Source organism: Mauremys mutica, chromosome 3 (genome assembly GCF_020497125.1).
Source record: "Mauremys mutica isolate MM-2020 ecotype Southern chromosome 3, ASM2049712v1, whole genome shotgun sequence".
NCBI lineage: Eukaryota > Metazoa > Chordata > Testudines > Geoemydidae > Mauremys > Mauremys mutica.
In genome coordinates, this window is record NC_059074.1 from 154,528,783 (window position 1) to 154,550,666 (window position 21,884).

Sequence of the window (21,884 nt, forward strand, 5' to 3'; positions counted from 1 at the left end):
GGAAGAGTGTGCTTCCACGGAGCACCCAATAAGGCACCTCTCCCCAGGAACCTCCTGCGGAGGCTTTTCGAGCAGCTCTCTGAGAGCTTTGTTGAACTGTCCCAAGAGGATTATTGTTCAATCCCTATATGTGTGGACCTACTATTTATATAGTTTGACATTTAAAATTTTGTATATAGTATTTCTATTTTTTCTATACCTGTTTTTTAAAAAATAAATGTTTCCATGTTTATAGCACTTACCGCCTGATCCTTCCCCTGATTCTGAGTCCGGGTTAACGGGCGGGGACGGTTGGTAGGGGATCTCTGTGAGGGTGATGAAGAGATCCTGGCTGTCAGGGCAAGCGGTATTGTGTTCGCTGTCGCCTGCGCTGTCCTCCACAAACCCTTCCTCATCTTCCCCATCGGCGAACATCGCCGAGGAACTGTCCAGGTACACTATGCCATCCTCAGAGTCCACGGTCACTGGTGGGGCAGTGGTGGCAGACCCACCGAGAATGGCATGCAGTGCCTCGTAGAAGCGGCATGTCTGGGGCTGTGCTCCGGAGCGTCCGTTTGCCGCTCTGACTTTTTGGTAACCTTGTCTCAGGTCCTTGACTTTCACACGGCACTGCATTGCATCCCGGCTGTTTCCTTTGTCTATCATGGCTTTGGAGACCTTCTCGAAGGTCTTTGCATTCCGCTTGTTGGAGCGCAGCTCCGAGAGCACAGACTCCTCGCCCCACACAGCGATCAGATCCATGACTTCCCGGTCAGTCCATGCTGGGAACCTCTTTCTATTCTTGGATTGCCCGGACTCCTCTGCTGGAGAGCTCTGCATCATTGCAGGTGCTGCGGAGCTCGCCCCGATGTCCAACCAGGACGTCAGATTCAAAGTGCCCAGACAGGAAAAGGAATTCAAATTTTCCCGGGTCGTTTCCTGTGTGGCTGGTCAGAGCATCCAAGCTCGGACTGCTGTCCAGAGCGTCAACAGAGTGGTGCAGTGTGGGATAGCTCCCGGAGCTACTAAGTTCGATTAGCATCCACACCTAGCCTAATTCGAGCTAGCCATGTCGAATTTAGCGCTACTCCACCTGTCGGGGTGGAGAACCAAATTCGAACTAAAGAGCCCTCTAGTTTGAATTAAATGGCTTCCTGGTGTGGACGGTTGAGCGGTTAGTTCGAATTAACGCTGCTAAATTCGACTTAAAGTCCTAGTGTAGACCAGGCCTTAGGCAAATTAGATCCACAGGAGAACCAACTCAATAGAACTATAAGAATAGCTCAGCCCACTATAAGGAAAAAAAACAGCCAATCTGCCATATTTCTGTTTTAAACGCAGAAGTCCATTGAACTCCCCAGAAAGACTTGCACTGACTTCACTAAGCTTTGGGTCAAGCTCTTAACTTGATAGTACCTCCGTAGTAAGGGTGAATATCCAGTTAATTCTTTGCTCTGTAAATCCCTTATTACAAAATGGATGCCACTTTCTCACTTCTTCAAGATTTAGGGCAACTGGATGATACCGGGCAAGGCCAAATTCTTCCCACCTTCACACCCATGCAGTCCTTCTGGTTTCAGTGGAGCTGCAGGGCTGTAAATATGAAGGTAGAATTTGATTTTGGATCTGTAATAATACATGGACAGAGGCTGTTCTCAGATGCAGGATTCCCCCTTTCTTCACACAGCAGTTTGTATAACAGGTTCACAATATGGTCTGTGCTCATTGCTCTGTTTGTTATCAATTTTCCTGTCAGAAGGGCCTTGAGCAATGGATCTCCAGACCATACCAAAAGGGTATGTCTGCTCCCACTGGAAGCAGGAATCTTCTCTCTCTGTCATATAATTAGAGTTGAGCAAATTATTCACTGCACATAATTTGATTAATTTAGCCTCTTCCCATAAATTTTCTGCAAGCAACTTATAATACTCTCAAGTGAAATTGTTACTAAAAAACAATTCACTAGAACTTTCTATGAATAATTATTGACCCCTAGATTTGTTGCCAGCATTTTGTTGTGAGGCTTTAATATTTACAATTCACACAGTGTAAGTTCTGATCAGACACATTTGTCACACAGTATTGCTTCAGCTCTCTGACTGGATAAGGATAACTCTTACAAGCAGATTTTTCCATAGGCACTCTCACATTTATGAGTTAGAATTAACTTTTGACACACAAAATGCTCACTGTCATTCGCTTCAATTCACTGACTCCACAAACATCCCTGCCAACATATTTATTTGCTAGAAAATTTGTAGAAAGTGAATGCAAACAGGGCATAAACACAAGTGAAACAAACTCAGTTTTTATTTGAGTGAATATTCATGGAATATACATTGACTTAATCACTCAGATCTGTACGCAATCCTGATTGGATCCAGCCATTATCAGATTATTGTTACTCCCCTCTGTGCTAGACATCTAGCAAAATTCATTTGCCAATTACAGTTCATTCAGAAACCCAGCTGTCAGATTACTTATCAGGGGAAGCATGGAAAGTCCGTTCACTGGCTGCTTGTAGTTTTTCCATATGGGTTTCAAAATTATTCTCCAAGTTCTTTATTTTGCCATCCTTTTTTCCACAGGAATATCATTCCCTGGGGTCAAATGCTTGTTCCCCTTGCTCTCTCATCTTAAGGTTTTCTACACTGGATTTTTTAGATATCTAATAACTTTCAGCTTAATTTTTAGAAAGTTTTATTTAATCTAACTGGAGATCCCTATGGGGCTACTTAGTAGCTCTGAATGTAATAAATATATTTCATGCACATAAACTGCAATTGAAAAAGCAACTGCTGGGTTGCTGAAGATGTTAACTGAAACACTCTCTTCCCCCCACTGCAACAACAAAAATATATTAATATGTTTTTCCAGGTTGATTTCTAAGCATGAAAACCTGAAAGCTAAGTGTTTCCTCCTTTCAGACACATCATATATCTGAGGAACTACTTTTATCTGACACTGAACAGCACTAAACATTGTACATGTTTTATAAGAATTTTATCTCCTTCTATACTTAAGTAAAAATAATTAGTAATGTTCAGTTTCCCTGATTAAGAAAAATGTCTTCTCATTTACTTACAATTAAGTACTTTAAATTCATTAAGTTTTTAACATACCAAATTAATTACTTAACAAATGCAATAAAATATTAGTAGAAAATCATTAAATACCATTAATACATCAATACATTACTCAGGAAATTAACTGTTTTTATTACTAGAAATTGCTATTAATTACAAAATATTGCTATACCAATTACAGTACACTGTATTTTCAGAGAATGGACAAGTTCTTATAGTAGAGTTAATGTCAGCTGCTACTTTTCTGCAATTGTAATAGGTAAGCAATTTTTATTTATTTGTTCATGCATGCTTTGGAGGCATCTACTGTTCTAAATAGTAAATGTTACTTTTTTAAGATTGGGGACTGCTTATTTTGCTCTACACACTACCACAATTTGTTTCACATTTAATACAGGATATGGCAGCCATTCATTATTATGGAGAATGCTACCAGTTTCAGGACCTGATCCAAAAGCCACTGAAGCAATGGGCATTGTCTTTCCATTAATTTCTATGGGCTTTAGATCAGAACCTGACACTCTGATTCAGGAAAGCATCCGTAATCAGGAAGAGTACCTTAGCCACATGCTTAAATCTCACTGTAGTCAATGAGACTTAAACATGTGCTTCAGAGCTCTTCATGAATTGAAGTCAATGGGACTGAAGTGATACATGAGAGAAGTGGTGGTAGTAGTAATAAATACAAGTTAGAACAGGGGTTCTTAAACTGGGGGTAGGGACCCCTCAGGGGGTTGTGAGGTTATTACATGGGGGGTCGCGAGCTGTCAGCCTCCACCCCAAACTCCACTTTGCCTTCAGCATTTATAATGGTGTTAAATAAAGGCTTGCTATGTGAAAGGGGTCACCAGTACAAACATTTGAGAATCACTGGGTTAGAATAACAAGATGACATGGTGTCAGATTTGTTATGTGCACTTCTGGATGGTATGATATAGCAAACTTAAAAAGCCCCCAACTGTTAGATTTATCTTCTCCCTTGTCATTGTGACTTGACCAAGGCCAGTTAAGCATCTGCATTCTGAGGCTCGAAGGATCTCAAATGCAGTTAAGAGCAAATGCTTGTGGTTTTCTAATGCTTTCTAGCACTGGAGGACAGGGCCGCCCAGAGGATTCAGGGGCCTGGGGCAAAGCAATTTCGGGGGGCCCTTCCATAAAAAAATTGCAATACTATACAATACTATATTCTTGTGGGGGCCCTGTGGGGCCCGGCACAAATTGCCCCACTTGCTCCACACCCACGGGCGGCCCTTGGAAAAATAAACCTTCTGCATCTCGGCACAAACCCAGTTTTGAGAAAACTTCTTTACAAGGTGTCACTGGTTCTCAGCATCAGCTAGTACTAAAAGGCACTAAAGCTCATTAAAACAACATACTATTGCATTGCTTGCCTCTCCCCATCAATGGTAAAAATCTTGCTCTCTGTTCTGCCAGTGCAAAGCTGGAGTAACTCTTGGCTTGCACCATCTTTTTACCATTGGAACACAGAGCAGAATTTGGTCTGTTTCTCTCTTTTCTTCAATTCTTTTTCTGCCTGTTATCATCTTATTTATTTTCAGCTCTCTATACCAAAAGGATCCCTAGGACAAGAGGTAGACAAGCTATTTTTAAAAATACTTGCCACATCATCAATTTGCAGAGATGGGACTGAACCAGACAGTTCAATCCAAAACCTCTTCAAATTTCAGAGATCCAGCTTCAATCAGGGCCGCCCGGGGGCGAGGGAGGGGGCAAGTGGGGCAATTTGCCCCAGGCCCCGGGCCCGGCAGGGGCCCCCACGAGAGTTTTTCAGGGCCCCTGGAGCGGGGTCCTTCACTCGCTCCGGGGGCCCTGGAAAACTCTTGTGGGGCCCGGGCCCTCGGAGCTTCTTCGGCTCCGGGTCTTCAGTGGCGGGGGGTCCTTCTGCTCCGGGTCTTCGGTGGCGGGGGGTCCTTCTGCTCCAGGACACGCCACAGAAGTGCCCCGAAGACCCGCGGTGGGGGGGTCCTTCCGCCTCAGGACCTGCCGCCAAAGTGCTGGGTCTTCGATGGCAATTCGGCGGCGGGGGAAGACCCCAGTCCCCCTGAATCCTCTGGGCGGCCCTAGCTTCAATTCTGAAGATTTGGCTCTCAAATGGGAAGGGATATTTTCCAATTCAGGTGCAGCCATAATCTCAGTTCTAGTGATGTTTTTGTCCAAGACTGGAGAAATTATTATTTATATTATCAGAGTACCTAGGAGCCCCAGTCAGAGACAAGGACCCCAGTGCACTAGTCTCATGAGTTAAGATTTCTGATATTCAAAATGACAGAAACCTCACAGGAGAAGCATCTTTCTGAAAATATCAGAAAATTATTTTGGGGATCAAGATTTTGTGAGATCTCTCTACCATTAAACTCAAACCCAACCCCTACCTTCATTCAAAACTCACCTTATGTCTAATTCAGATCCAGATCTTTATCTTCCTCAGTACTGCTTCCTAAAAATGGTTTTTGTTCCTTTATGTTTAAATATATGCAATTAAAAAAATTATTCTTTAGGGAAAGAGAGACTCATTTAAGTCATTGGACAATTGCTTGTTAATACTTCTGCTCAGAATGTTATTTTCCAAACACTTCAATCTATAAAGCACACTACACTGGTTATTATGGCATCTAAGCACTTAAGCTGCTGTTAGGATCCAAACAGCTGCAGAAAGAGTACATTTAGGTTCATCCTTTCTTATTGCTTTTCCTGTTCCCTCCCCTACCCCAAGGTCATCACCCGCTACTGTTCATCGCTGTCTTCTCTTTAGTAAGAGGATATGGTAGCACATGTTATGCTGCCTATGAAAGACTTAATTACAAGCTACTGAAAAAGAACATGTGGTCTTATTCCATGTGGACTGTATACAGTACACAGTGTATGTTTAATGAGTACGGTTGTAGCCAGCAATTTGAAATCCATACATATAATTGCAGATTCATTCCCCTTCTGGCTCACAATATATATTGATAGCCCCAATGGTAGAAATCAGTCACCTTAAGAAAGGTGTCAATCCCTCTTCAAAGCAATTGAAAATGTTTGCTTTGGGTAATGCTGTATGCTCACTGCCAGTGACATTAATAATTCAGAGGGCCACAATGCCTTCTATTGCCTGATTAGGGCTCAGCTAAGGCTACCTTTCAGTTGTTGCATGGACTGTTGGCTCCAGGAAAGGAGAGCTTATGGAAATATAATCTGAATCGGTACCAGCAGGATATTATAGAATCATAGACAGACAGGGCTAGAAGAGACCTTGAGAAGTCATCAAGTCTAGCCCCCTATGCTGAGGCAAGACCAAGTAAACCTCCTTGACCATCCTTGACAGGTGTTCGTCTACTCTAGTGGTTCTCAACCTATTTACAATTGTGGGCCGCATATGCGGTCCACAACATGTTATGTGGGCTGTTCAAAAATCCAGTGATGGGGATTCAACAACCTCCCTTGGAAGTCTATTCCAATGCTCAACTATCTTTATAATTAGAAAGTTTTCCCTAATATCTAACCTAAATCTCCCTTGCTGCAGATTAAGCCCATTACTTCTTGTCCTACTATCAGTGGACATGAAGAACAGTTGATCACTGTCCTCTGTATGACAGACCTTTCTGTATTTGAAGACTTATTTGGTCCCCCTCAGACTTCTTTTCTCACGACTAAATATGCCCTTCCTCATAGGACAGGTTTTGTAAACCTTTTATCATTTTGTTGCTCTCCAGTTCATCTACATCTTTCCCAAAGTATGGTGCCCTGAGCTGGACACAGTATTACAGCTGAGGCCTCACTAGTGTTGAGTACAGTGGAACAATTACCTCCCATGTCTTGCATACATCACTCCTGTTAATATACCTGTGACAGTCTACATTACTATGTCAAGTATCAGAGGGGTAGCCGTGTTAGTCTGGATCTGTAAAAGCAGCAGAGTGTCCTGTGGCACCTTATAGACTAACAGACGTATTGGAGCATGAGCTTTCGTGGGTGAATACCCACTTCGTCGGATGCATGCATGCTCACGCTCTAATACGTCTGTTAGTCTATAAGGTGCCACAGGACTCTTTGCTGCTTTTACATTACTATGGTCACCACTTTTACAAAATTATGATAGACCTTGTACAAAATATGCCTTCTGAGGTATCAGTTGACCATCATTTTCCTGTTAAAATATGTGTATCAACATTGTATATGGTGATATTAGATTTTTCTATATGTTTGTAACTGGAGCATGTTATAATTCTGGGGACACCCACAGTTTAGCTCTTCAGAGACAACAAAGGGGTGGCCAACACGCAGCCAGGTGCTAAGAGCATTGTCTGCTTAACCGGTCATTCATCAGCAGGGGAGTTGTAAACAAGAAAAGTACAGTTCACCTGAAGGACAGCTGGCAGGTCATGTATGCTATAGAACTGCCCGACCACATAACCCAGCAAGGACTTTTCCAGTAAAAAAATGTCAAGATATAAAAAGGGGAAACAAAGGCCACTGGCCACTTCCCCCATCTCTATGGCAACAAGAATGCTTGAAAGACTTTGAACTGGGGAGATTGGTTCCATCCAGGGAAGCCAATCCAGCCTGTGTACTAACAACCATGAACTGCTTGCAACATTCAAAGTAGTGAAAAAAGCTGTTCGCTAAATTTTTTTCTTAGTTTGGTAAAGGTTTAGGAATAAGACTGTGTAGTTATCTTTTATTTCTTTTGTAACCAATTCTGACTTTTTATAGCTGCATCACTTATCCACACTTAAAATCTAGCGATCTTGCTTTAGTTAATAAACTTGTTTTATTCTTTTATCTAAACCAGTGTCTTTTGATTGAAGTGATTGGGGAATCTCTGCTCAGTTTAAAAAGGGCTGGGGCATATTCATTTTCTTTGATAAAATGACAGACTTATGAGGGCTTGCCCTGTCCAAGGGGGTCTTGAGCAGTGTAAGCAGCACATTTCTGGTGTGCAAGGCTAGGGCTGAGGGATATGCATGTGTTGCCGTGTATCTGTTCATGATTGGCTGAGAAAGCATTAATGTAACCTTGTGTGTGCCTTTACATGCTGATGGCTGTGTGGGAGCAAAGCCTGGGGAGGCTGCTTTTCCATTCGCAAAGCAATGTGAGAGACACCCTGGTCTGGAGAACTCAGAGGACACCATGGTTCAGAAGTCCAGTTTGTATTCTGGGGCGGTCACAATATCCCAGAATGATACTAGCATTTTTTGTAGCTGCATCACATTGTTGACTGATATTCATATTCAATTTGTGATCCACTATAACCCCCAGATCCTCTTCTGCAGTACTACTGCCTAGCCAGTTATTCCCAATTTTGTAGTTTGGCATTTGATTTTTCCTTCTTAAGGGTAATACTTTGCACTTGTCTTTGTTGAATTTCATCTTGTTTATTTCAGACCAAGCTCATTTTGAATTCTAAACATGGCCTCCAAGTGCTTTCAACCCCTCCCAGCTTGGCATTATCCATACATTTTAGAAGTATATTCTCCACTCTATTACTGAAATCATTAATAAAAATATTGAATAGTATCAGAGCCAGGACTGAGCCTTGCAGGACTTCACTAGGTTCATGCTCCCAGTTTGAGAGTGAACTATTGATTACGACTCTTGGAGCACAGTCTTTCAACCAGTTTTGCACCAATCTTATAGTAATTTAATCTAAACCATATTTCTCTAGTTCGCTTATGGGAATGTCATGGGGGACTGTGTCTAAAGCATTATTAAAATTAAGATACATCACATTTACAGCTTCCCCCATCCACTAGGCTAGTAAACCTGTCAAAGGGGGAAATTAGGTTGGTTTGGAATAATTTATACTTGACAAATCCATGTTGGCTATTACTAACAACCCTATTATCCTCTAGCTGCTTACAAACTGATTGTTTAATAATTTGTTCCAGTATCTTTCCATATATTGAAGTTAGACAGCTGGTCTATAATTCCCCAGGTCACCATTATTTCCCTTTTTTAAAGATAGGTACTATGTTTGCCCTTCTCCAGTTTCACCATCATCAAGGAGTTTTCAAAAGATGTCCACTAATGCAGGGGTCCCCAACCCCCGGTCCGCGGCCCAGTACTGGTCCGCGGCCTCTTAGAAACCGGGCCGCGAACCGACCCAGTGGAGCTTCCGCAGGCATGCCTGCGGGAGGTCCAGCTGAGCCGCGGGACGAGCGCTCCCTCCACAGTCGTGCCTGCGGGAGGTCCGCTGCTCCCGGGGCTCAGCTGGAGCTTCCGCAGGCACGCCTGCGGAAGCTCCACTGGAGCCGGTGGACCTCCCGCAGGCGTGCCTGCGGAAGCTCCAGCTGAGCCCCGAGAGCAGCGGACCTCCCGCAGGCACGACTGCGGAGGGAGCGCTCGTCCCGCGGCTCAGCTGGACCTCCCGCAGGCACGCCTGCGGAGGGTCCGGCAAACGAAACCAGTCCCTGGACCTAAAAAGGTTGGGGACCCCTGCACTAATGGGTCTAAGATTGCTTTAGCTAGTTCCTAAAGTACCCTAGGGTGAATTTCATCAAGCCCTTCAATACATCTACCATATCTAAATATTTTTGAACCTATTCTTTCCTTATTTTGGCTTGTGTTTCTTCTCCCTTGTTGTTAATATTAATTGTGTTAAGTACATGGCCATAGTTTACCTTCATGTCATGAAATCATGGGGTAGCATTTCTTGTTGAAACAAATTATTGAAGCAGCTAGGTGTCTGAATGAGCATCAGCCCCCTCTTATTTTTTCTTCGGTGCCTAAAAACACATTCTTTTTAACCTTCACACTGATGACAACAGTCCTCTACTTGAACCAGCTGTGCTGCAGTTGTCCATTATCTTCATTGGGATGGCAAGTATGTACAGCACGACACATTCAGCAGCACAGCTGGATGTACCTTGCATGTTCAGCACCACATGTTCTCTCTGCCTGGAACTAATAGTAATTACTGTGTGTTTGTACTGTGCTAACACAACAAGGCTCTAATCATAACTGCGCTTTTGGGCATGGCAATACAAATAATGATCAAAATTATGTATAGGCTTCAATAGATTTCTTTGTCCTAGAGAGTTTGAAAAAGGAACAACTTTAAATCAACTTTCACCAATTTTCCTAATACATATTTTCTAGACATATTTTAATAAAATCCACAAAAACCAATAGGCTAAGTACTACCACTAATAATACTCTGCATTTACATATAATGCCTGAGGATTCCAACATGATTCACAAATTGTATACATAGAGCTAAATTGAAATGTGGCCACCTCTGGGGTGAAACACTGAAGTGAAGTGCTTGAATTAATGATACAACCTGTATTTAATGGAAGTGCTATCATTAAACTTTCCAGAAAACTAAAATGTCATGTACTGCATTGAATGCTTAAGTTAGCTAAAGTAGAACTTTCTACTATATGAAGAAGATTGTATAATTGACAAAAACCTTTTTGCTTAAAATAGTAGCAAGACACAATGAGTTAGAAAGAATGGAATACTCTACATTACCTGAACTGCAGTTCTTCATTGCAAAGGAGTCCATGGCAGCTACACTCCTGTTCCCACTAGCAACATATTCCAGTGAGATCCGAAAAGGTTTCTTAAGGTGTCCAACTCTCTTCTGCAGAAGCACCCATCTGGTCTCGTCACAAAGCAAAAGGAAACAACACAGGACAAGAGTGGTAAGAAAGGAGGCTATTTTACAAGGCACACATGTCCAAACATAGCAGCTCGACCCATGGCTTATCATACTGTCCCCCTATGATGCCCCACCAGTGGCCTTTGCTTCCTTAGACTGCAAAAATAAACCTCTAAGAATTTATTTTCCAAAGAGGGGAGATGTCATGACAAATGAATAACATTAGCTAATGATGGGTTCTCTCTCTCATCTGCCACACTTCTCAGCTCTGAGATCTCTTGCAGATGTCTTGCAGCTGTTTAAAAGGAGCCCAACTTCCTTTGCAAAGTGAACTGTGAAATCTGTCACACACATGCACGCCTTCTCTAGATACCACTCCTTCCTGCCTTCCACCACCACCGTCTGTTATACAGATTTAGGCAATAAGTTATCCTCAGGGGGTTGCTGAATAGCTGTATTTCCCAGACTTTATATCTGTTTGATGTAATGCATTTTGCTTCCATGTGGCTGGTTGGAACTCCAAACGCGTATGAGTTTTAAAATTAAAATGGCCCATTTCCCTGTCTGTACTGTTCCCTTAGTTTGTACTTTTGTTTCTTTTAACTTGACTATGGCCCTGGAGACTAGGGGCCAAATTCAGAAATGATGTGTAAGGCAACGTAAGTTACACGTTGCTAAGCAAGTGTAAGTGGGAACAGCGGAGTCTGAGTCTATCCTGGCATAATGTATTCACGGAAGAAAATTAAAGACCAACCCCTTACATGCATACCTCTCACCCTCCGACTTGTTGTTTTTGCTGCTGCACTCCACTTTCCCAGCTACTCAGCATCAAAGTTACACCTACTTAGATACCGTGGCACTTCCTTAACATGCAACTTTCAGCATCTTAGCACATCACCCCTATATTTGGCCCTGACATTGCATGTCTACAGGACAGGTATAAACACAAGCCGTAAAAATGTGAGTCTCCTTCCTCCCCTCAAACATGCCACAATCCTGACCTACAGGGAATACAGATTTATATTTAGGAACAAAAGGGCACGAATGGACAATTCACTCTCTGTGGCTCATTCCACCCTTGGTCACTGTGTAGAGCAGGGGTGGGCAAACTTTTTGGCCTGAGGACCACATCTGGAAATTGTATAGTGGGCCATGAATGCTCACAACATTGGGGTTGGGGTGCAGGAGGGGGTGAGGGCTCTGGCTGGGGATGAGGGCTCCAGGGTAGGGACAGAAATGAGGAGTTCAGGGTGTGGGAGGGAGCGCCGGACAAGGGCAGGAGGGTGAGGGCTCCGGCTGGGGTTGCGGGCTCTGGGGTGGGGATGAGAGATTTGGAGTATAGGATGGTGCTCTGGGCTGGGACCGAGGAATTCGAAGGGTGGGAGGAGGAGGGGGGTTGCGGGGGTGGGTGGGGCTGGCTCAGGGGTGCAGGCTCCGGGTGACGCTTACCTCAAGTGGCTCCTAGTAACAGCAGCAGCATGTCCCCCCTCAGGCTCCTACATGGAGGCATGGACAGACAGCTCTGTTGCACTCTGCCCCATCCACAGTTGCCGCTCCTGCAGTTCCCATTGGCTGCGGTTCCTGGCCAATGGGAGCTGGGGGGGGGGCAGCACTCGGAGCAGGGGCAACGTACAGAGTGGAGCCCCATGGCTGCTCCTACACGTAGGAGCTGGAGGGGGGACATACTGCTGCTTTTGGGAGCTGCACAGAGTGGCCCCCGACCCTGCTCAATATCTTCATTAACGATCTGGAGGATGGTGTGGACTGCACCCTTAGCAAGTTTGCAGATGACACTAAATTGGGAGGAGTGGTTGATACGCTGGAGGGTAGGGCTAGGATACAGAGGGACCTAGACAAATTAGAGGATTGGGCCAAAAGAAATATGATGAGGTTCAACAAGGACAAGTGCAGAGTTCTGCATTTAGGACGGAAGAATCCCATGCACTGCTACAGACTAGGGACCGAATGGCTGGGCAGCAGTTCTGCAGAAAGGGACCTAGGGGTTACAGTGGACGAAAAGCTGAATATGAGTCAACAGTGTGCCCAAGAAGGCTAATGGCATTTTGGGTTGTATAAGTAGGGGCATTTCCAGCAGATCGAGGGATGTGATCATTCCCTCTACTCAGCACTGGTGAGGCCTCATTTGGAGTACTGTGTCCAGTTTTGGGCCCCACACTACAAGAAGGATGTGGATAAATTGGAGAGAGTCCAGCGGAGGGCAACAAAAATGATTAGGGGGCTGGAGCACATGACTTACGAGGAGAGGCTGAGGGAACTGAGATTGTTTAGCCTGCAGAAGAGAAGAATGAGGGGGGATTTGATAGCTGCTTTCAACTACCTGAAAGGGGGTTCCAAAGAGGATGGATCTAGACTGTTCTCAGTGGTAGATGATGACAGAACAAGGAGTAATGGTCTCAAGTTGCAGAGGGGGAGGTTTAGGTTGGACATTAGGAAAAACTTTTTCACTAGTAGGGTGGTGAAGCACTGGAATGGGTTACCTAGGGAGGTGGTGGAATCTCCTTCCTTAGAGGTTTTTAAGGTCAGGCTTGACAAAGCCCTGGCTGGGATGATTTAGTTGGGTTTGGTCCTGCTTTGAGCAGGGGGTTGGACTAGATGACCTCCTGAGGTCCCTTCCAACCCTGAGATTCTATGATTTCACGTGAGTTGGTTCAGTACCCTGGATGATGGTAACTTTTGGTCACTACCCATTTGACCATATTCAAACCATTAATACAGATGAGGAACTCTGTAGCCCTGTTGTATAGGCCTTTCCCCTGTTCTTTAAATTTCCTTTCATAGATTCTTCCAGGATACCAAAACAAAAAATGGATAAAAGCATATGAGATTTCCTTTTAAGCTTATTGTAATTGGTTATCTGGGAACAAACAGAACAGGTGTTCCATAAGGCCTGTTAGAAAATTCTCAATACACTGCAGCTGCAATTGTTTAAAACAGAACAAAAACATATTGTGCTTCCTTAGGACACTTTGAAACAGCAATATTAGGCATTTTTGAGGAACATTATAACTATTTCAGATTAACTTAATGGGGTCAGTGGCAAGAAAGTTTAGAAGCAGTTGCTCTTTTATAACTGACTCTTGAAACAGAAGTTTCCTTATCAAGATCCCTAATTGCTCCATTTCATGTCAGTTTGTTATTATGGTGTTGTCAAGTGGGCTGGACACAGGAATTTATCTATCTTTAGTAAAAAGAGCATTGGAGCAGATGTTTTTGAGAAAAGAAACTTCACAATTTACATGGATTCTGCAATCAGATAAGAACTTGCCCAAATTTTGATGTACTTCTCAAGAGACATTACCTGCTTAACAGCATCCCAAAAAGGAAATAAAATCATCTCTCTCTCTGTCACAGTATTTATTTTAATGAACTCATAATAATACATGTGTGCACCACTGCCCCACGCTATGTAGAATCAGAACTGATTAACTGTGTCTCACAGGTCCTACATTGTTATTAACTAAAATAAATTCTCCTTTAGTTCCAATAGTTATAGCCAGTGCTTTTGGAGCAAGAAGACACACGTTCTATCCCCCACTGTCACTAATGGCCATGAAACGCTGCACAACGATAACTGCGAAGTTCTTAGGAGGTCTTGGGTCTGCTAGAATATCTTAAATTCTTTACCCATCTACCTACTAACACCACTTTAGATTATTGAACTCTGATTTTTTTTAAATAAGAAAATGTTATTTTGTTGGGAGGAGGAGGAGGAACGCGGTGCACTCGGGGAAGAGGTGGATCCAGGGTGAGGATTTGGGGAGGGGTCCAATAGGGGCAGGAAGGGAGCGGAGTCAGGGCGGGGCCAGCAGGGTGCGAGCACTCACCAGCGCTATGGAAAGTTGGCGCCTGTGGTGACATTTACATCAAACTAATCTTCATTTAGTCCCCTGCTTCTGGAATGTAGAGTACACACTTCGGATCACCCATTTCCAGAGAGCCCAGTCTCCTGCCAGCATTGCATCCTGCTCTATATTAAGGCTGAGGGGGGCAAAGTTGGAAGCCACAACATCCCTCCACCATATGCAAGGCTGTGTGCAAGTTTTCTCCATCAAGCTTTTGTTGGCTCAAACATAAAGCTGGAGAACTTGTATGGACCCCAACATATGAAGCAGATGGCCAAGCTACCTGAGCCAACACTGTTGCTTTGGGAGAAGCTGGAGGCTGGTTGGTCTGATGCCTGACCTCCTCATTTATGTGATGAAGCCATCATATGCCTTCAATACATCATTACTGCTGCATGTTGAAAGTGCCCAGCTGGTGTATTTGCATCCCTATGGAGGCCCAGAGCCATCCAAAAGGACAAAAGCCACTGCTGCTTGATAGATACACATCTTAGTCTGAGTTGATATGTGGTGTTGACATTACACAGACTCCCAAAAGCGTGCATAACACCCATAGCCTTGTTGATTTGATGTTTCATGTCAGCAAGGCAACTTCCCTTCTTGGTGTAAACAGAGACAAGATCTTCAAATGAACTGATGAATTCAACTTCTTCTCCATCGATTATGATGGGTAGGAGTAGAGGTCCATCAGCCACCTTCATCAGTTTGGTCTTCTTCCAGGTCACTTGACGACCAAGCTTACTTGCTTCTTCCATATCTAAATTATGGGCATTGATGAGATTAGTTCATGAGGATGCGAATATAGCCCTGTCATTCTCATATTCCAGGTCTATTATGTAGAAGTCATGCAGTATCACCCGGGTATGCAGCTAGTGATGGCTTCCATCATTTGGTCAATAATGGGGTTGAACAGATCATTTGGGGGCAGCCACGCACATTGAACAGATGCCACTACTGTGCTCAAACCAACTGGACATCCTATTACCTAAGCAGTCACAGCTCTCACTTTAGCAATGCATTTCTACAAGAAGACTGAGGAGCTTTCTACGTACACCAGTAACTTTACAGGCACAGCCAAAGGAGTGACAATCAAAAGAGTCAAAGGCAGCTTTTAAATCAATAAAGGCTATATACACTTTATCCTTCCTCCTACCATTCCCTGCAAAATAAATCCTATGTTCACTGAAATTAAAGAAAATCATATCAAATCATGGAAGCATTTTTATTCATATGCTGTTCTTTAAACCACCTCTCTTTTCCCACCCATCCCTTTAAAAAAACAAAAAAAACATGCAGACTAAAGCCATCTCACCAGTGTCCCTTTAATCTCTAAAAGGTAACTAATTTATCTATGAGCAGGGTAAACCAGCATTGGACATAATTTACTCTGAAAAAATGCAGGAACATCTGTATATCATGAAAAACATTCCTCACCGTTTCAAAAGACTGATGGATTTTAATTCCAAGTATACAGTGGCCTTCAACAATGATTTCCATTTCTGTGCTACCGCTAACCCTCTGGATAAATGTGTCAAGAGTTTTAGGAATTGCTTTTCTGAGTTACTGGTGCAATAACTTCAGTTTGAAATTCTCAGGTCTCTCATAGTTTACCACTGAAACTTTATTAACTTTCAGAGCTGTGGCCAAGCAGGTATTTTATGTCACTGGAATTCAAGACAGGGGACACTTCTTCAGAGTTTGTAATGCAACTTCCTAGAAATGGATTTTTTTAGGTTCAAGTAATCTATGTGAAAAAAATGGGTAATTCTCAGTCCACTTCCTAGTAGAGAGGTGGGCACATCACAAAAAACACTATAAATATGACAGTAACTGGCAGATTTATCAGGGACATCAAACAAGGAGTGAATGACCCAATGGAGATAAGCTATCCTCATGCCTAGAAGTGTATCGTTATAAAGGAAGATTGGTGGATCAGAATGGGAGAAGATTGACGGTACACAGTGTAGTTGTTCTATAAATACAGACCAGCCATCATGCTCTAGATCTATCACACATGTACGTTTTTACAGCACTACATTCCCTCTAAAAATCTAACCCCCCCCCCAACAAACAACCTTCACCCCCACCCTTGACCTGTAGTAGGATATGCCCTAGGGTAAATTATATCTGCTGGTAGGTTAACTATTTGTATTTCCATCACACTATTACAGCAGCCTACACTTTAGAAATCATTTTATCAAGGTAGCAGTAAGGGGCTTAAACTATTATTTAGGCAAGAAGAGGGGAAATCTCCAATGTAGAGTCATGCTCAATAACTGTTGGACATGTAACCCTCTCTGTTCCTACAAACAGGATACAGTAAAACAAGATTCAGATTCACATAACACCTTTTATTTGAAGGGTATCCTCCAAAATGCTTTACAAAACAATGAATTAAATACTGGCATGTCAATGGCTGTATGGAAAAATGGCTCAGTTGCTGGGCACACAGCAATAACTCACATGCAGCAATGAGTATTAAAACCTCTTATCAAGAGAGGACACCAGGAGTATCTCCCTAATCTTTATCCTTTGAGATCTGTAGTGTCTACCTGGACACCTATCAAACAGCAGAAGAGACCACAATTTAATGTCTTCTAATCTGAATGATGGTACTGTTCACAGGACGGTGGCTCCCTTTCCCTGTTCCGCTATTGCATTGGGAACAATCCCAAGTCCTCGTCCAGGCTTGGGCTCTGAACATTGTTGCTCAGAGATGGCCAAGCAGGACTGACATTGAGCAATGACTGCTATCTCCTGATACACAGTGGGCCAAATTCAACACTGTTGTAATTCCAGTAGAGTCACTAGAATTACACCAGGGATGAATTTGTTTCAATGGTCCTAATATTTAGAATATAAACAACAGCTCAACATGCAGATTAAAAATGTTATGATTTTCTGACTTCGCCCAAGAATTTGAGTAAAGCAAAACCCTTGATCCAAATATTCTCAAACTTTGGAAAACTTCAGACCCAGATCCAAACTCTGGCACCAGGGCCCATGTCACAGTTTGAGAGGAGCAAGTGCTTGCAGAAGGGCTGAACTGGACTCTCGGAGTTCATTAGTGCCAGTCTTCCATAGTCAGAAGGACCATTGCAGGACTAAAAGAGAACCTCAGTCCCCAACATGGGCCAAACATGTTGCCTCCTCTACACTCTTTAGAAAGAAGAGAACAGTCCTGGGAATAGAATGCTTGGCACTTTAATGGCATTGGTTGCACAGCACCAACCACAGGATTAAGTCTTTATGGTCACCCCCCCGAAAACTATCCTAAACATTCCCACAATCCCAGCTCTCCCCAAACCTCACAGTTACAATCCAGCTCTTTTTTAGCTCCCAAGCACTAGTTTTGCTTATACAAAGTATCAGTTTCAGTGGACACAGTACAAGTTGGGGGGGGGGGTTAAAAACTTGACTTTTGGGAGATATTTATAATTTTAGACCCCCTACAGTTGTTCACAAAGTATTTAATTTGGGGAGGTGCATTATCAATTAATACTGACCAAAACACTAGTGCATTAAATGTAATTTTGCATGCTTCTCTGAATAACATGAGCTTCAAGCCGTTTGAGTGCAAGCAGTCATGATACTTTCTGGGAAGCAGAGTGTTCTGAAAAAATGATCAGCTAGAGACAGAAATGAAGTCTCAAACTGAAAAATGCATGCCCTACATATGCCAGTCTGACTGCATACTTAGAGGATTTTGATAATCCCTGCCCCATATGTATGTGCACACACTGGTTCGTTGGGATATTTGTCCCTCAGTGTGGAGGTGTAATAAGATACTTAACTGTATCAATGATTTTATCCTCAATCCCTCATATATCTACTCTTCTCACACAATCACTTCTGTGACTCTTCCCAAGACTTCTGTGCATGAAGGGTGAAATTCACTCTTGCTCTGAAAGCCAGCACATGGCCCATGTCACTACTTATACCCCTTTTTTGAGGGTATAAGTGTTGCACGGTCCTTGTACAGGCCGTTTGAAGTGGATGCATTTCACCTAGAATGCCCTCCCAGTTCGGGTCTGGAAAGTCACAACTTTCTCATTATCCAGGCTAGCATCCCTATTGAGGAAAGCACTTAAGCATGTGCTTAAATGCTTAAGTGCCTCCCTGAATCAGGGCCTCAGATCTCCGCTTATGGCTCACCTCTTCTACTTTGACCACAGAATAAACAATTTAAAAAAAAAATTAAAAATCTCCACAGTTAAACTGAGTATCAGCGGAATCTTATTTCTGAAACCTGTGTCCTTCCTTACCTCAACCCTCACTCTTGTTTTTTAGCCTATTATGTCATGCCTGTTAATAGAACCTAAAATTTTCAGGACAGGGACTTCACTCATTTCTTTTTCTTTTTTTGTTCTTTTTTGTTAAAGTGTTCTGCACACTTTTGAGAGCTATACAATCAGGGCCGGCTCCAGGCACCAGCGAAGGAAGCAGGTGCTTGGGGCGGCCTATAGAAAGGGGCGGCACGTCCAGATCTTCAGCAGCAATTCAGCGGCGGGTTCCAGTCCCTCTTGGAGCGAAGGACCCGGCGCCGAATTGCCGCCGAAAAATGAAGCAGCGTGGTAGAGCTGCCGAAGTGCTGCTTTATCTTTTTTTTTTTCTCTCCTTAGCCGCTTGGGGCAGCAAAAAAGCTGGAGCCGGCCCTGTATACAATTAAATGCAACAACAATAGCTGCGGTTAGAGTATTTCAAATCAAAACACACATCCAGCATCATTAAGGTACTTTGAAAAAGTTAAAACTTGCTCCTTAAAAATGATACCTTGTTAAGGAGAGGATTAAAAAGACAAAATTCTCACCAGGATTACTAAAGAGATTTTTCTTCCCTCCTTCTACTAGAGGAATTTGGGAAAGAGATGAACTATGCCCTTCCAACACATGGTTCCATGATTAAAAGTGGTTTATAGCAGTCAATAATCCTCCAGACTCAAGTCAATCTGTGCCTACCAACAGATACTGCATTAGGTGTGAACAAATTAGATCTATTTGGGCTGCAGCCGTGATTCCTCTCAAAATTCCAGGAAAGGGAAAATAATATGAATGAACCACAGAAAATTCTGTAGACTTTTTTTCCCCATTAACTCAAACTGTATGCTAATGTTACCCTGCATTGCCCTGAGATTATTTTAAGTGATCCACATTACATTTATTTCAATGAATTGATCTTAAAACTACTTAAAATACAAGAACCTGGGCACTGGTTAGCTGTTTTCGGAAAACAGCTATTTTCTAAAGAGGCAGTTAGTAATATGTTGCTGCCTACGGATGCAGCATTAACACAGAAGGACTCCCCCCCCTGCGCAAATCAGAAATTGTGTATCAAACTCTTCCACTTGGAGAACACCTGGATAAGGAAAGGAGGAAAATGGGCATTTATTTCACTATGTTTCAGTTAAAACTACTTGTCTCACTAGTCCCTGTTCCATCAAACTTCTACATTAAAAAAAGTCATAATGGATAGTGATACCAGTTTAATATAGGATTTAATAGCAATTGATAACATTTTGTAGAGAATTTAAGCCATCTTATAGGATTCTATAGCAGGAATCCTGCTGTCTTTTAGATAGTATTCTAAAAACTATCTATAGAGCTCTGCTTAGGCCCTGATCCAAAGCCCATAGAAGTCAATGCAAAGATTCCCACTGACTGTAACAGGCATTGGTTCAGACCATTAATTTCCATAGGAATCTATTATTAGCTCTATTAAATTCTACAGGACTTTTTGCTAAGGGATGTGCTGGAAGGGGTTCTTGGAACCTTCTAGGAGACCTTTGAAAATTCTGCCACAAAACTGAAGGGATGGCTGCAGTGATATCCTGGCTTTTGTTCCTTCAAGGAGAAGTCCTATATTATTTTAATAGAGATTAAACTACTAGGGTTCTTCAGAAATATAATAGGGCCCTACAGAAATTACTCTATAATCTTTAGGCCTGGATTGTAAACCAGGAGCAGTGCATAGCTCCCTTGCCCTAGAAACTGGGCATGACTGAGTTGCAATCTAATATTTCCTTGCTTGTGCCAGAGAGGAAAATCTGAGCCATCCCTTTGGGGCAGTCACATCAGGCTATTGCCTCTAGTCACGTACATGCAAGGAAAGGGGGTTCAGCAGCCTGGCAGTAGCTGCTGTCCTTCCCCTGTATGCTCTGATGTTGTGGGGAGCCCTCACAAGAGATCCTTAGCCATGCAGGGCTGGGGTATAAGGAGGAGGACTCATAATTAAGCCCAGAGAATTTAATAGAGAATGGCATCTCTTCCACAGGGTTTGTGAACCATCCCACATGATTATATAGTAGATATAGAATTTTCTTGTAAATTCTATATGATGACACAAAACAAACAAAGTTCACCTGTAGGAGAAATATCCTTGTCTATTAAATTCTATAGGGCTTTTTTCATAAGACCTGGAGTTTACCCCTTTCTTGAGAGGCTGATGAAGAATCCCCGCCAGAGAGATTACACTAATTATTTTTTATTAAATTACCTACACAGCACCTGGAACTCTACAAAACAGTCTACTTGCTCTGGAGAGCTTACAAACTATGACCTCAGTACTGCAGATACTTAATCACATGAGTAACTAAAGAAATAGAGCCTCAGAGCTTAACTCCCAATATTTTAATTGACTTCAATGGGAGGTGAATCAGATCTGGAGTTAAGATGAGAACAACAGGAAAAGACAAATCAGGGAGAGAATGAGAGGTCAGAGGGATACGGATGAAGATAATAGTGGTTGTTCGGATGAGGAACAAACAGATTTTCAAGAAAAATTTCACTAAAGGGCAGGTATTTCTAAAAAAATGTCCTTGAGGAATACTTTAAGACTCCCTTACAAGGTCTTTGTCTCTGAGCATTCCAGTTCATACAAAATTCAATATTGTGCTGTACTAGCAAATGTATTGCATGTCTAGCAAATGTATTTTGTTGGCCAAGTGTGATTGCCTCCTTCCTTGGTTAAAAGAAAATATATATATTTTTTCAAATTCATGAGATTTTAGTGTGTTTATCTAATGCATGCGGGCTCTTCAGCTCCACCTCCTCTTGCACTCTTCCTCCCATTTACACATAAGCCTGATTATATTTACTTTAATGAAACACAGAGATTAAATTAAATTCTGTAAACAGATTGCAACAAATTGTTGGTGGTATATAATCCAAGACTACTATAGCCACATTTAGCATTTATATAACCTCTTACATCTTCAGAGCACTGTACAGCCATCAGCCAATGATTCCTGACAACTTCTCTATGGAGGTAAGCGACTATTATCCTCAATTTACGTGGGGAAATTGAGGCATAGAAAGGTTGATGGCAAAGCTGAGATTGGTATTCAGGAATTCA

At 42.7% G+C, this 21,884-nt stretch overlaps 1 protein-coding gene across 1 annotated transcript in view; it reads right to left on the reverse strand.

Annotated features, from left to right (window-relative positions):
* The window catches only part of ALK (ALK receptor tyrosine kinase), a 576,734-nt gene that overhangs the window by 222,469 nt on the left and 332,381 nt on the right, over window positions 1-21,884 (reverse strand). Inside the window, exon 5 of the mRNA XM_045010420.1 lies at window positions 10,542-10,669. Coding sequence (XP_044866355.1) covers window positions 10,542-10,669 — 128 coding nt within the window. The remainder of the gene's footprint in view (window positions 1-10,541; window positions 10,670-21,884) is intronic.